The sequence below is a fragment of the Amphiura filiformis genome, chromosome 18 (assembly GCF_039555335.1).
Source record: "Amphiura filiformis chromosome 18, Afil_fr2py, whole genome shotgun sequence".
Lineage (NCBI taxonomy): Eukaryota > Metazoa > Echinodermata > Ophiuroidea > Amphilepidida > Amphiuridae > Amphiura > Amphiura filiformis.
The window spans coordinates 28,742,092-28,759,810 of record NC_092645.1 but is presented as its reverse complement, the minus strand read 5'-3'; the positions used below and the strand labels follow the sequence as shown (position 1 = coordinate 28,759,810).

Genomic DNA, 17,719 nt, shown 5'->3' with positions numbered 1-17,719 from the left:
CAGTTTTAACACAGTATTGTCTTCCACAAGGTTCAGTTATTGGTCCGCCGGATATCGTTGGATGTATCGGGCCACCAGCATAGCGTTAAGTAATTGCCTTTTATGCACATAGCATGTTTCAGATGTTTATTATTGTTCATCAATAGATGATCAAGGCAAAACACATCCCATCATCTTGCGACGTGCAACACCTGAACTTTAAATAGGAGATAATCAAATCCAACAATGGTTTGTAATCGAATTCATGAATACAACACCCACGCAAGTCCATTCATTGGCCAAATTGAGTTAAGCATGGGAAATTGTTTATACATATTTTTATCATATGTACAAAAGAACAACAAAAATTAATAACCCTGTACATGCGTCTATTGAGCATGTGAAATCTAGCATGTATGAAAGAACAACCCAAGTCCAGGACACATATCATTGAAATCCAGTATGTATGAGCGACTTTTGAAAAAAAAATGGGTTTAATCAAGGAAAGCGTGTGGTTTACATTGCATGGCAGTGTGCTTATCAACATACATACCTGTGTGCTTTATTTTGTATTGTCTTACTAGTTGTATTCCATTCCAACATTGTTGTCTTTGTATGTGATTCAAAACACGACCCAAGTCCGGCGTATAAAACGACCCCCGCAAAGTCCCTAAAATGCTAATCATCATACCTAATACAGTTTAACCCACCCATTTACATGTAAAACTTGTCCTATTCACCAGGTAAATGTAACTGAAGGAATTAAAATGATACGCAGTTTTTTAGTTTTCTCAAAATCACTTTCCATGGACTTGGGTGGGTTTTGTATTCAGGTATTCAATTTTCAGTGTTAGCAATTTATAAGGCACAACCTTGGACCAAAAGCTCACAATGGTCTTGAAAATGTTAGATTATTACGATAATTACCGATATACCAGATATTTAATTGAACTGTTAAACATTCTGAGTCCATTTTAGAATTGAGGTCAGTCCGGTAAAATTGGACGAGGGGATCAAATTGACCCTCTCGAAGAATGGTGTGAAGAAACTCCGGTGATGGAATAAATTACGTACAAAATAACAACATTGAAATTGCCAACACCTTGAGCAGGCATTAAATTTGTGTAAAGCATTTATTTATTCGTCGCTGCATTTCACAATTCTTCACATTTGACATTATTATAGTGTACATTATCCCACCTCGTGATGTTCCTTTTATTAACATTTGCATAGTCAAGCTTTTAAGCTGCAGTACAAAAACACACGTGAGTTTTGTTACAAAACATACGATACAAAATGTATACGAGTACGGTGAATTTGATATTAATATACATTGAAAACATTAAGCTTAGCTTATCAAAAATGGCATACATAATTTACTTAAATCAAAAAAGGGAATTTATTGCACCAATGGATACTCTTTACAGGTCGATGGTTAAATTTTAATCTAGTAATAACTGCGCCTGAATTACGTGGCAAGATGTTTACGCATATTACTAGCAAATAAAAATCATTGCAAGTAATAAAAATTATTGGATTTTTAAAATTAATCACTTTAGGTAACATTTCAGGGATTGTGTAATATTTGTCTGCAAAAAAATCACATCACTTTGGAAACATATTGTGCATTATATACATAGTGACGGATGCTAAACCTAGGGCGCAATACATAGTGATGGATGTTGATCGCAAAAAATTGGGCATCGGGAAAACGTTGAGTAGGTAAATTGTATCGGGCATAGGTTATAAATTTGCCATTGATGTTCAGCAACTCATGTGTCTGTTAAAAGTAGACCCTTAAAAGATATTTTCAAAATCATAAAATGTAGTAAAATCGCACATCTCACATATGTGATAGATTGCCGAAGTTATCCGTCACTATGTCTTGCAATTATTTTGAAAGCCCAACATCCGTCACTATGGATTTTACTGTAAAGTGCAGATCCGTCACTATGTAATGTACCCGGCGATATTTATCAAATAATCAGGACGGATGAAGAGTAAGTAGGCTATAATCCAATAATTCAGTTGGTTCTCTGCACAACAATCCACACACAGGCATATCATCATTATGATTTGACCTTTCAGTGTCGCATCATCTATAAATTCGTTTCATACGGATGTGGCAGGGCAATCTGCATTTTTGCACCAGACGTTATCAGCAATTGAGGGACTGATTAATTACTAATATGTTCCCTATTTCAGACAATAGTCCAGGTTCAATGCCATTTAAACCTTTTAAACCCATAACTTTACAGTCGTTTGTAATCCTAAGCATTGGCGACGTATCTGAATATTGGCAATCATGTGTAGTACATGTTGAAAATTGGAAATAATTTAATCTTCAACACTACTTGTGACGCATTTACTTGGTAAATGATTGAATTAATGAATTACAAATTACATATATTACATATATTACATATATAAGTAATAAATTAATAAATAAATACGTAAATAAATAAAATATAAGTTAATACATTAAAATCATACATAATCATTATTTATATACTTGAAAATACAATTTTGTCAAGCACAAAACAATGTGAAGACCGAATACACGGGGTATATTTTGCTGCTCATTATGGAGTTGCTTGCTCTTTTTGAGCTTCCAATTAATATACATATTTTGGTGCAAATTTATACATATCTGTACTTCTTGAGGATTTAATCAATCTAATCAACCGTCTTTATACCCAATGTGAATATATAAATATGAATATAAGATTGAAGGCCGAGGTCGCACGAACCCGCATTAACTAAAACAATTGCGTACTAATGCGTAGTTTACATTACGTTCTAACGGCGATGTCAAGATCATATTTTGGTAGGATTGATGTATTTACAATGCGCATAATAATTGCAGTGAGACCCGTCATTCCCTATTCCTCAGTACATGAGGCAAATACGTTTCAGTGGTCTGTGCTCTCAAACGGAATACACCCGGAAAATGTTAATCATCAAATCCAGTAGTTAGTTGTAACAAATCTTGTTCGAAATTTGATAGTGGTTCCTCCGGCGTCTGACTATCGACACCAGCTTCACTTGATTCACTCTCATCGTCCATTTCAATCTTTTGTCCATTGACGATTCTCTCCACTTCAATGTCTTGGCTTTCATCATTATCTTCCTTCTCATTTTGAATTTTGGCGCACTCTGATGATGAAGAAACAATTGGGTGTGACGACTTAGAATGCTTCGTACTACCCGATAGATCCACTACGTCTCTCTGCGTTAACTTCTGTAACCGTAAAATCGGTGCCTTCCCACCAAGCACGACAGATTTGACGGCCTCAGTGCTCGGCAAAGATAGTACATTCTCACTTTCTACTGAGTTTTTATTTTCAACCTTCACAAAGTTTTTGATCTTCTTAGGTTTGTCTGTTTTCATTTTGATTACGTGTCCGATTTTCTTTGGCTTACCGTTCTCCAGCTTAATCAATGATTTGATTTTCCTGGACTTATCATCATCCATATTAAGCATATGCTTGACTTTCTTTGATTTACTTTCTTGCAGTCCAAGCAGATGCTTGATCTTCTTCGGTTTACCAGTTTTCATTTTAATCAATAATAAGTTTCTTTTGGGCTTAGAAGTGACGAGTTTTCCTTGTTTGATACTGAAATCATTTGGTATCTTTTTTGATGGCTTGCTTAAATCCATTGGTTGAGTCTGTGGTTTTGGATAGCTGAGCAGTTTACATCCATTCAATTTTGCTACACTGAGGTTGTTGACCTCATTGCTGACGAAAACCTTTGAAGAGCCATTGCAATTTTCATCACTGGTGGTCTTGCGTTTGGAAGGTTTCTTCGTTGGTTTTGATACGAACCGTTTCATTACCGAGTTACATCCTATGCAGCCATGACGACAGATACCTTCGCGATTTTTAAAACTCAGTGACTTGCAAGCTCTTTTTGGACGAGAGCTTATGTTACTCTTATTGTCTTCTTTGTCTTTGGCTTCCACTTGGTGCGTTTGTTTAGATGATATCTTTTCTGCAAGAGGCGACGTAATCAATGAAGCTACATCTGTAACAATGTCACTCTCAGGTACAGAAATATCGCATTTGGGTATTGAGTCATCAGTGGACGGCTTCGTACATGCTAAACCACTTTTTTGTGCATGTAGCTTTTCATTGTCATTCGTTGTAGATTCTGTATCGATTTCCGTTGATACCTTTGAGTCATTCGCGTCTGAAGCAGCTGTTGCAACACCATCTTTATCCGCATCTGATTTTTCATTGTCTGTCGTTGTAGATTCTGAATTGACTTCCATGGATACCTTTGTCTCATTCGCGTCTGAAGCAGCTGTGGCAACACCATCTTTATCTGCATCTGGTGTTTCATTTTCTTTCGTTGTAGATTCTGCATCAACGTTCGTGGATACATTTGCGTCATTCGCGTTTGAAGCAGCTGATGGTACACCATCTTTACCTGCATCTGGTGTTTCATTGTGTTTCGTTGTAGATTCTGCATTGACTTCCATGGATACCTTTGTGTCATTCGCGTCTGAAGCAGCTGTTGCAACACCATCTTTATATGCATCTGGTGTTTCATTGTCTTTCGTTGTAGATTTTGCAGTGACTTCCGTGGATAGATTAGAGTCATTTGCGTTTGAATCAGCTGTCGCAACACCATCTTTATCTGCATCTGGTTTTTCATTGACTTTCGTTGAAGATTTGGCATCGACTTCCGTGGATAGATTTGAGTCTGAAGCAGGTGTTAGGATAGTCTTGCAATACTGGTATTCTGTAAGAGCCGGAGATTCTTTGTTCAAATGGCATTTGTTTGATTGCATTACAGCAGTAGATGGTTCTGCTGCTTCAGAATGGACTTCTGTCGGTGAGGACGCGTCAGACGCTGATGTGGTAATTTCATCAACACCATTTCGTTGTTTTACTGGTTTATTAGGTGGTAGAGATGATGAATGCCTTGAAATGGTATCCGATTTTAAAGTGTCTTCTTCCCCAGACGCCTTTCTTGAAACTGGAATATCTGGTAAGTCTTTTTGTTCCGGTACAGGAGACGATGAACTGTCCAATATTGTGGTACCAGTAATGCTCGTGGTATTTGATATAGAATTGACATTCAAATCGCTTAGAGATATAGACAAAGATTTGTTCCCTGACTCAAGTAGAGACATTTTGACAGCTTCAGCGTTAAGAGTAAATACTCTTTCAATTCGTGGCAGACCTAATTGGAAACCGTGATCAATTTCTTTACTCGCGTTTGAATCTGAAGAATTTGATACAGATACTAATGTTTTATTGGCAGTGTTTATTTTGTGCACACTGCGATTTAAAGACAGATCAAGTGCTACTTCATTATTCGATGGAGTGATCTTCTCCAAAGAGGGAGGTGAAAGGTCAGAACCATTCAGTTTGTCATTCTTCTTACATTTGTTTGTAGATAAGTCTAAAGCCTCTGTTGTTTCTATTGGTGTCATGCGGTGAATATTTGGAGGGAACTCCTGCTCCATTATAACCGGTGAAGTGAGATTCTTTGTAAATTCTCTTTTTAGTATATCTATTGGAGCATCTACAAAATTCTCTTTAAGCTTACTCAGTTCTTCTCTGTGCCTTTTAGCAGGAGTTTCTGACAAGTTCAGTGGTGCGTCAGTATTTGTGACCTTCAGGTTTTCTGCTATAATGACCCTTTCTATAGAATGTTCAAAAGGTTTGTCGGTTTGATTTTTAGTTTTAGTCGGTGATTCTGTTAAGTCAAGTGGCTCGGATGTGTGGATAGGAGCGACAACTTGGATCCTAAAAGGTCGCGATTTCCGACTTCGCTTTGCTCGTTTGTTTGGTAGACTGATTTGTCGCGTTGTAAGAGTAACATCTGAAGTCTCTAACATGTTTGTGGAACCCCTCATGGCGGCGTCAATACGTTCATTTACAGGTTGTTTTTTACATGGCTGATAAAGATTAAAAGCATCTCTTTCTTGAGATTCTCTCCTGGCATTCAACATGGCGGCAATTTGTTGTCTTGCGTCTGGTTTGTAGAGGGGACGTTTGACGGAAACAATGGGTACTGCTCTCGGCTCTGGCGACATTGGTATACGGGTGTTTGTAGGATCAAACAAGGGAGATTGAACGTCCATGTGTTCTGTGCTACCGACCCGTTGTGAAATAATATGATTCGATGTACGTTTCCAACTCCACTGCTGGTGGGTGCTGCTATAATACTGACTTGGTGTAGTAATGGCGGTGGGTGCACGTGTCGTCTGGTGTGAACACGCATGCGTAGAACTATTATTGCGAGCAAAAGGTGGTAGTGTTGGAGGAATGCCAAGATCCAATCTATTAGTGGTGGCTTTGTTAATGGAATGTTGCATAGAAGTATTTAGCTCACTAGCTCTAACAGGGGGACACCTAGAAAATATTTCGGAATTGGGTCGAGTGGCAAAGGACATCAAAGATGAATCCGTACCATTGGGATACAGGTCTTTGAGACTTGGCAACACTGGCGGAGGTGGAAGTGGTGGGTACAGGTTGCAAGTATGGTTATACTGTGGTAGGTGATTGGGGCGTAATAAGTTGTCATAGTCACTGGTGCAACTCCCACAACGGCGTGATCTGTCCTGATCAATATGACCCATAGTGTGTTGCACGCCAATGACGCTCCCATCTGACGCCACAGTGAGGTACTGCCGATCTCCTCCTGCTTGCGCTGGAAATGGTGGCGAAGGCGGAATGTTGACTATATTGATTAGCCCGGGGTATCTGTAGTGGATAAATGAAAGAAACGAAAACAAAAGGACGTTGGAGATACGACGACAGAAAAGAGGGGGATACGGAATAGAAAATAGCACATAGGAATAGAAAATATGGGCATGGAATTAAATTGAATATAAGAAAATTATGGGAGCGAAAGAAAGGAGAAGGAAGGTATATTATAGGAGAGAAAAAAGGATGAAGCAAGCAAAACAGACGTAGTGACGGTAAGTGTAGAGAAGAGGTGCAAAGTGGGCGAAATAAACAAAATCACAAACAAAGGGAAACGAAGGACAAATGAGGGAAAAAGAAAATTAGGAAGCTTTTAAATATAATTATTTAAATGGATTCTACTAATGTATTGCAGGTTAGATGTACTTTTGAATGGTAAAATAAAGCTGAATGTCATTTTACATAAATTACATTTGATAGCATGCTTCATTGGATGTGAATATGGGTTTATTGCGAATAATCTATATTGGTATTATTAAGTACACGTGGTAAATTACCAGTGAGCAATGTAAGTGGAGTTGTTTAGGAATCAAATGTATTAGACAATATTCCCTTTGTTCATAATTATTATCACTACCCTTAAATCCATAATAATTATTATTGATAATTGGTGTTTTTTGGATTTTTTTCTCAAAACATCGAAAGCTACATCAAGAACCACTTAACCAATACCATGCTTGTTTGTACTCATTTTAATGCATTTTCCATGCTGATTCCAAATATGGTTATGAAAATGTATAATTCTGGCATTTCTGAATGGGAAGTACTTATGATTTTCTTAATATACATAATTTAAATACGAGTACGTTTGACAGCTTACTTAAATCTATATTATTTCAAAGTCAAACAAAACTTTCATTATTGAGACAGGCAACGGCAGTACCAAAATAGATTTTCAATTTCACCTGACGCCTTTAGAAAAAACAAAAGATATTTATGTACACTGCATGCAAGCTACAAGGGTATATGAAGGGTGATATGCAGATTATATATACCATCTTGATTAAGATAGTAATAAAACACACCTTTACACCTACAAGAAGATGGTTTTGAGATATATCTAAAATTTACATCTGATACCTTATTCAGCGTTCTAGTTTAAACGGATGCATTTCTTTGTCTAGTGTATAATACAATGGAAGACAATTTTGTGAAAGACATGCATTACGTTGTGGGTGGGAAAAACTCCTATGTGGCATTTGTCCTTTGAAATCATTATATTCTGTGTAAAATTGGACATATATTTCAAAACCTCCTACGTGTCATATGTATAATCACTATGGGTTCGATTTTATTTTAAAGCTTAATAAATGATTTCAGTCAAATTATAATTTGGTTATTCTTTGCAAAATATTATAAAATATTATTAGTAACATAATGAAAAAACAAAAACAAAAACAACAAAACGAAACAAAATAATAATAATAATAATAAAACCACTTTATCCTACACATACAATGAAATTGGCTGAATCCAATTAAGTGTAAGTTGGGACATGAGCAAATATTACAGACACGTCAAAAAATCAGGTTTGACCATATTCCTCAGTTTAAAATATCATGCATAATGGCTTTAAGCAAGGATTTGTAGACAAGACTCTCTTTGAAGCCAAGAATCACACCAGATTGTCTACCACGCATTACGAGCTCAGTTTCAAAACATTCTGTGCAAATTTGGAAGTGGTATTAAAAGTGTCTTATACAAAGGCCAAATGCACATATGAATTTGTCTTCCCCATCAACGATATAAAGACAATTTGATTTTACTTAAATTGAAAGTTTGAATATATTATGTTGATGTATTTTTGAGATATATCTGACCTGAGTAGGTTGTCAGCTTCTTCCCTAGTGACAGGTGTGAAAGCTGTGTGCAGGAGGGATCCATTGGACCAGTATACCTTTCTGCACAAACATAACTGACCGCTACCAAGGCAACTGAAATGACACCAACATTTCTGATAAAGGTTTTTGACTTGTGCATCGAAACATTCAGATCAGCAGGCAGTGTTAAACAAGCAATCGTAATGCCATGCATGCAAATAATGCTAGATACATATAATGCAGTGTAAATGCGTGCTAAGCATAGGGTTCAACATAAAATGTTCCAAGTTTTGAGACATATTCTCAAAATATCAAGAGCTATCTCAAGAACTACTGAACCAATACTAGGATTGTTTGTACTCATTGTAATGCATTTTTCATGCTGATTCCAAATATGGACATGAAATTATACAATTTGGAATTTATTGAATTTTTAAAGAAATCTTGGAACTTGTTGTCTGCAGTCGACACCCATGTGAGGTTTAATGTACTCAAACACATGCGTTTAGAATATGCGACCAGATCTGCTCCAATCAGGCTAAAGTCGGCAATAATGAAACTGAGATATAGGTAAAAAGTGACGAGAAAAAACAATAAAAAACATACAAAAATGGATATATAAAAGATTCATAACTTTATAAACAAGTATTCACGAGACATGTGGATTCAACATCAATAAGTGTGGGTAGTGAGCAAGTTAGTAATGGTAGTAACTCAATTTAAAAAATTTAGCCTGAGTGGATCAGATTGGGTTGTTTAAAGATTATATTTTATGTGAGATTGATGTAGAGTTTTAACGCATGCGAGACAAAAAATCATTACTGTTCTTTTAGTAATTTCAAACATTACAAAAAGCCATTACTGTTCCTTTAGCAATTTCAAACATTATAAAAAGCCATTAAAGATATAGTAGATCTATATACCATATTGCATGCTTTGTTCTTGCTGATAATTGTTCTTTTTTAACAAAACATTCTTAGTTACTGTAAAAGGAACGAATCACAATTACATTGTTCTCTCCCTAGTTAACTTAATATAGAATGCCAAATAGATCGGATGTGTTTGTTATATCTAACGTAATAATATCATCAAATTTTTATAATAATTATGGTTTGACAGTCTGTACTAAGGATATAACAAGGAACCCAGCAGCATATACCAAAGGATCATGTCTGAACATGCTTCCTTTGTGTTAAGACGAAGGCTTATGAGTCATATGAGGCTAGATATATCTCAACTTTTATGATGCGGGTATTCGCGTATAGTGTATGACGCATGCTACTATTATAATATTACACTATAATTGTTAGCCATGCTAACTCAAGAACCTAGTGATAGTAGTAAAGATGCTCAATATAGCAAAACTAAAAAAAAATGCACTTGGTTGCAAAGTGCTATGTACGTATTTCAGGAACGTTTCTTTATTGAATTTAGTTAGAACAATCTGAGCAAACATAATCAGCTTATAAAATACTCTTTAATTAGCTCTCTCATGAAAATTCTGGTAGGTATGAATAAACATAATAAACATTTGAGGAATATCAGTTTAAAGCTTAGATCTGGTATGTAAATTAGTAGAGCTATGCAAGTTGTTATCATGCGCAAATCAAACTATTTGATTGGACGTTTCAGGTATCACGTGATACTAAACATGGAATGCTGGTTATTCTGACCTCTGGAGTATAATACACTGTGTGATATATGTTGTAAGAAAACCGTAGACTCACGCGATATGCATGGGATGCTTTAAATATCACATGACAATTTCAATATGTATGTTACCAGGTAGCTGAACAGAAATTATGCATACTTTATGATGGGTATTTATCGTCTGCGAATTATTTTGTTTTAAGGGGGTACTACAACCCTGCCCAATTTTGTGCCTATTTTTGCTTTTTTCTCGAAAATTAAAGTGCATTGGTGACAAGCTTAGTAAGATATGTATATTATAGGGACTACAACTACTGCACTGGAAATTTTATTTCAGCACAGACAACAGTTGTGGAGTTACAGTCAAAAATGAGGGAAAACCAATATTTGATCAATAAATCAACAACTACTGAATTTTCAGTGCAGTAGTTGTAGTCTTTGCAACTATAATATACATGTCTTACCTGTCACCAATGCGCTATAATTTTTGAGAAAAATTCAAAAATACGCACAAAATTGGCCAGGGGTGTAGTATCCCCTTAATATCGCTTGTATATAAGTATTCTGCGCCATATGCAATTGATTGCCCTGATTGCAAGTTTTATTACCTAAAATTAATTATTTGGTTTATCAAAGCGCTTACCATTTTATTACCTTTGCAATTGCTAAAAATAATATAACTAACATTTGTCATCTGTTGTATAACAGTTATTGTGTTGCCAACATACATGCATCGTATTCTTGACGAAATACAAAACACATTTGTTTCTTCGGATTGCCTGACAAGAGTCCTACGATAACCCAAAGTAGTCCACAAATGACGGCATAATGTGCAGCGGGGTCCATGACATTTTCTATACTAGAATCAATCTGCAAACGGCACACGCCATGTCAGTGCCGCCGGGAATTGAACCGGCATCTCATGTACTCTCCATGCATTGTTAATATGGAATGCCGAAGACAGAATTACCGATCCATATTACCACGTGATCAACCAATCTTAGGTGATCATATTAGTATACCGTAAAACACGACAGTTAGCATATGTGCTTACTATCGAGCGCTTTTAAAACATGCAAACATGAAGAGTCCCATCCACAAAAGTGTAAAGAGTTTTGAGCAAATCATCGATACACATAGTTACATACGAACAAGTAAACCTGTGTGTCTCAACACCATTACTCAGTTGGTAAGCGCCGGACTTTTACAATTTCATGTTTTCAGGAATAGTAAGCATGCAAATATCGAGTTTTTAGTTTTCAAGTATTCTTAGATTTTATTTTCAAATATTTCGGACTTTCCCTTTTGCAAGACAATTAAATTTGTTTTTGCCTTATTTTTATAATTACATGTATGTACATAAGAAGGATATTCTTTTTTCTATTAAAGTTTTTATTCTTTTTTAAAGAAGTTTTATGATTTAATTTCGTCTCAACATTATCAGCACCTGAAGCTTTGAAACAGCCTTACCATCTCACCATGGACAGTTCATAACAATATAATTATTTATTAGCTGGATTTTAGCCGACATTCTCGATATGGGCTACTATTCCATACACCCCTATGGAAAACATAACCTTAATCTTCCACATGGGGTAACTCCATTTGAAATCTAAGCCCACTGTGCAGGAGATTAAGATCATATCTCCCGTAGGGGGTGTATAGATTTCAACTGGAATTGTCCTATACAATATAAAACCAATAGCCAATAATAATGATGCTGCAGCGTCCTCTGCTTCTACCTTGGCTGTTGTTAATGATGTTGATAATACCGAAATATACTTACGAAAATCTTTTCTTTCTCAATAAATTTATCATTAAAATAGGACTGACAGTACTAAGGAAAATTTAATAAATGAAATTCAGGAAAGCTACTCGTAGTCTTAAGGGCGTCAATGCTTTTTAAAAATTATTATAAAAGAGAATTACAGTAAAAATTCACCTAATGGCGCATACGGGTTCCCTTGAAACAACTTTAAACAAACTAAATATCTCCTCCCGTAAAAATTCGAAGATCAAATAAGGGCACGGAACCGTAACTCTTGTTGAGATGTTTCAGAGGAGGGCGCTTTTTATTTGTACTTGAAATATACTTTAGGTCAAAGGATTCCGTGTGCGCCATTAGACGAATCATTACGGTATGATATCTCGTTATCGCGTTGAACATGACTAGTGCATACACAAACAAATATGCCAACATGCATCTAATCCCTATTCCATAAAGATACAGGACTATTGTTTGGAATGGTAACCTATTATTATTATCTGTCAAAGTTGATATGCTTAAATATTTTGTCCATTAATACATGAATAATTTATACACGTATAAACAAATCATTTAAAAAACATTTTAAAAGCTATAAAATGTTATCCTTTATTTTAAGTTTTGAGTTTATTTGTACCGTTGGCCAAGGCACACTGTTTGAAAAAAATCGAATACACATAGTTCAATTATAACAAATAAAATAAATATCAACAAATATAATTGTGCGTTGTCCCCTCTTCTTCGAATTGTACTTACTAATTTGAGTGCTTAATAATAGTGGTATTATAGTGCCTATGAAGATGTTTAGGTGATAGTGATGAAAAAAGATTATGGAACATGGGCATATTTGACAGAATGGATTGCCAATACGACTGAAAAAAATCCTTAAAATGATATATCTTAAAATAGTGCTGTATTTTTCTGGAATCTTGGGTAATTCATATCATCTATCCAATGTGGCAATGTGTACCTTGGGGCGGGAACAGCATACAAGACTGGCAACTCATCAGGATTCCGATATTCAATAGTCTGAGCACGTTGTGGATACATCGTGAAAGCTGAATGTGGCAGAGAGTCAACCTGGTCGGGTGATGGTGATGGCGTCGGTAAACAAGAGAAGTCGTACTTGTTGTATTCAATGAAGACTTCTGGATTAAAAAGAGATAATGTTTGTATGTTATCTGGATTAGAAAGAGATACTGACAGTGTGTGTAAAAACGAAGGCTAGATCGATATACTTCAACTTGTTCATAAATTATCGGAACTCGGAAATATTGATTTTGAGAGCCAAACAAAGAAGTTGACTCAATGGCAGTTCTTTTGTTTTGAAACATGTTGGGCCAGATCGATCTAATTCAACATATATGGACCTCTCTGATATGATTAACAGTATTATTATCATCTCGAAGCTTGCAAAAGAAAAAAGAAATTATTCCTCAATCACTTTAAAAAAAAGCCAAACATGTCAAACTAAGACACCCACATTATGGTTAAAGAAAATATGAATACCAAACGTCTTAAGCATTAATACCAGGCATTAATATCATTGCAATAATATTATAGTATTAACATTTTGTTATGGATATGGTATTTTATGAATGTAAAATTATTTTCGCTTCCGGAATTATAATTATATTATCACTACAATACACGCATCTGCGTTAAAGTAGCATAAAAAATTAGCATTTTTTAAATATTTTTTAAAAATCTTGCCTTTTAATATCGTATACGAAACTCTTATGTATAATATCTTAACATACGTGAGTGGCGTGTGACAATGTGCGCATGCACGCGAGAGACAAACTGAAACACGTCACACACGTACGTGTACATAAAACACATACTAAAAAGTACTATACAAAGAAACACACATGATGAACACAACCAATTTTACACGAAACCCACCGTTCCAGAATTCCATCATAGAAACAATAATTAATATCAATCCAGTCGGCAAAAACAGGACAATGAAGATGCTATCAGATAATGCGAAAATCCAGTTAGTGGCTGATGTATTAGTAATAAAGTGGGTGGCGCTAAATTCATCACCGTAGATACAATTCCAATAATGCATACAATTTTATTAATGTAATAACCAACGTGATGCTCTTAATTAATTGGATGACCAAGATCTGCAATATATATCAGATAGTTGCATTGTTTTGTTAATGTATATCATGCGTGTTGTTGACGTGAAGCTGAATGCTGAGCTACCATAAAAGGAGAGAGTTGTAAACGGTGATATTATACTTAAAGTCCCATTCAGTGATCCCAGCAAAAGTGTATTTTTTTTTTATAAATTGCTTAAAAGTAAAGGATAAGTCATTCAAATTGTCATTTGGTATTTTGAAATGAAAAGCTAGGCAAAAAACGAAAAACAACAAACAAAAAACCCAGCAGTTTTGACGAAATTGAAGCCCCATTAAAACACATGTAGTATATAAATTAAAGATTCATGTAAAATGCCATATTTTGGGTTAAATACACAGCTTTCGGTTGAACCACTGGCATGCTAGTGTTAACGCAACTATAACAATGACAAATGTACCAAAATCTGAATTTTGATGATTTTTACGATTGTCCGGATGAGAAAATCACTGAATGGGCCTTTAACTGTTTTGACAGTAACAAAGGCGAAGACAATATTTGGCAAAATTGTGAGGGAAGTGTTAAATTTCAAAAAAGAAAAAGAAAAAAAAGAAAAAGAAAAAAAGTGCTCAAATGTTGAATGCTTAGAGTGCTGTATTACCACAACTACGTGACATCTACTAATTAATACCAGATGATGATATTCTATCAATGATTTATACCACTGAGCAACCACGAATTTCTTTGTGAAAACGTGCTCACTGTTTCATGTCTCATCATGCCTTTAATTCCCGCCTTTACTTCGCAGACGATATTGCAGCAGACAATTGTGATGCACGACGATCGGAATATGTGATGTTGACAAAGCCAATGCTTATCATAACCAGTGTCAGTCGCAGATAAACACACATCGCATAAATAATAACTGATATGGTCTTAAATATGCTTCGTACGGTAGCGGTACATTAAGGAGAAAAACAGATTATTATCATGAATATTATTTTGTTAGTATAGCGTTTACAACGCGCGCTTTTACTATTTTCTGTTCTTCAAAAAGAATGCATTTAATTTCAAATGACTTTGTTCACTAAAATTACCGAAAGTTGAATAATTAGTACATGTGAAAAAAGAATCATACCTTTTCAAGTTGCAAATTGTCCGATCTTATGTTGTACCTCTTGAAGCACAGGTATTTTTTACTTTGTTAGCGACAGACCATAAATCACGGTACATTCTAGGCAAGTTAGAATATCGGTATTTTTAACAGCTTTGAAAAATAAACCCTCTATTGTTGCGTGCTGCTGAGCTCTGCTGTGACCCATGTTAAGTTTACATGCATTATGCGTTATCTTAGCCTTCTTGTTTAAAAGAAAGTTTCATATACTAAACGGGTAATTAACAATGACCGGTCTTAATGCGACTGCAGAAGCTTGCAGACGGAAATGAAAATATTTTAGCGCACAATAAAGCATGATTAACAATATATATGAACATGACAAATATCAACGTCACTTACCTTACAATAAAACCATATTTACTCGCATAGACGCATACGATCCATTGCCAATTTTAAGTGTAGTCTGCTTATACGTAGATCTGCCAAATATAAGCTGTTAGTTTGGAATAGAGCTCCGTTTGGCCCCTAGGCGACGCTTTCTACTGTTAATAATGCTAGGTACACTCGTGCGATTGTGTAGTGGATGGGTTTCGATTTTTTGTAAGCATATTGTGCCTGCATGAGAGCATGGTGAGGCTGGTATGGCGTCTGGTTGTACTAACCGGCAGAGTTTTTACCCGCGTTCATAATACACATACAAGCACTTGCAAAAAATGACCTCACTGGCTTGCGTTGGCGCGGAACATATAATGTAAGATTTCATGGCCCGGTCGTGCAGCTAAGCAGCAGACTCGCTTAATAGGAACTTCCTCTAACTGCAGAGCGACGATGGCACACTCATGCACATAATAATAACACTACACTCTTGATAATATATAATTTTTCTTGTGTAAATATAAAATATTTATTGGAACAATGTAATGAAAGTCGGAGTTCTGCATGTTGTGCAGATGTATCAAACGCAATTAACATGAAATCGGAAAGCTCATATTTGCCAAGCAAACCTACATTTCATAACTGATTCTTGTATAAATATAAATTATTAAAATATATTGTTTGATCAATTTTAAATCAGATAGGAGGGGAAGTTTGAGAGGATAGGAAATTGTTAATGTTCCTTTCCGGAACAATTAATGTTTCTCCAAACCCTAACTTCGACTTTTATGATAATGAAATATGAATATGATTACGTAGTTCAGTTCTTACAAATGCAAGAACGGTACATGGAAGATATATATAGATATTTATAACTATAAATACATCAAATTAAACATTGCTTAGTTGTCTCTTTTAATTGCTTTTGTAAATACTTTTTGTATGATATACATGTGTCATGTATGTATTTATTTGCTTTTGCTTTGTTTTCCCTAGAGTGGGCCAAGCTGTTGTTCTGCTCTGACATATTGGACATGTCTTGGGTTTTGTGTGTGGTTTTTAACCTTTGTTTGTTAATAAAGTAATAAAATGAATAATATAGTGTTGTGGTTGCTGCGTTTTGTATAACTAATTTTTATACTGTTTCAATTTTCCCAGGCCAATTTTACTCTTCAAAGTAACATATAATATAAAATGCAGATAAAAATATATTGTTGAATTGTGTAAGTTGTGTAGCATTTTACTTACTTAACTAATCGGCTGCGTATTTATATATACGTACAAGTATTAATAGATACTCGAAGGTAGCTGTAAATCGAAATGTGTTGATATGTTTAGATTTTGCTCATATATCGAGAAGGTTATAGTGTTAATTTTTACAACCATATTTTAAAGATTTAAGCTAACCATGCATGAATATTTCAGGACATTAGTAGAATAGAATATTTTAAATATTTCATGGTTCAACTTTTCACTGCTATAACAAAGCCGTAGGTAATTACTACGTCTTTACAATCATGACAATGGAAATCATCACGTACACTTTCATCAAGGATGAATACTTATTGTGTTGATATTCTATAGAGTTTCAGAGCATGATTCAAGGTTGGAGCAATGAGTATAATTATTAGCATGATTAGTCTCTTCCGGAAATATAAATGCTCGTACCGACGGTAACGGTAATATGATTAGGGTCTATATTGCATTATGTGCTATGAAATACCAGCACGAATTTATGCGCTATATTCACAAGTACTTCCCACCCTTAAGGGGGTACTACACTCCTGGCCAATTTTGTGCCTATTTTTGCATTTTTCTCAAAAATTATAGCGCATTATTACAATTGGCGACAAGTAAGATATGTATAAATATAGGGGCAAGGACTACAACTACTGCACCGAAAATTCTGCAACTCAAGGCAAGTAGTTATTGATTTATTGATCAAATATTGCTTTCCCTCATTTTTGACTGTAACTCCACAACTGTTGTCTGTGCTGAAATAAAATTTCCTGTGCAGTAGTTGCAGTCCTTGCCCCTATAATATACATATCTTACTTGTCACCAATGCGCTATATTTTTGAGAAAAATGCAAAATAATTAAATTAGCATGATTAGTCTCTTCCGGAAATTTTATAAATACCCATGCTCCAGACCACTATAGTTCCTAGTACGCACTGGTGGGGATATTGTCCCGGGATTGTAA

General features: G+C 35.3%; 1 protein-coding gene across 2 annotated transcripts; it reads right to left on the bottom strand.

Moving 5' to 3' along the window:
- Nucleotides 1-2,399: 2,399 nt before the first annotated feature.
- LOC140140099 (uncharacterized) lies at nucleotides 2,400-13,081 on the bottom strand. Of its 2 annotated transcripts, XM_072161927.1 has the most exons (3): nucleotides 12,907-13,081; nucleotides 8,522-8,635; nucleotides 2,400-6,698 (listed from the first exon to the last, which is right to left on the bottom strand). In XM_072161927.1, exons 1-3 carry the CDS (start codon nucleotides 12,984-12,986, stop codon nucleotides 2,933-2,935), a joined length of 3,960 nt encoding a protein of 1,319 aa, XP_072018028.1. In that variant the 5' UTR covers nucleotides 12,987-13,081; the 3' UTR covers nucleotides 2,400-2,932. The 2 variants fall into 2 exon arrangements, with proteins under 2 accessions (XP_072018028.1, XP_072018029.1); XM_072161928.1 differs by lacking the exon at nucleotides 8,522-8,635.
- Between the last annotated feature and the right edge of the window lie 4,638 nt (nucleotides 13,082-17,719).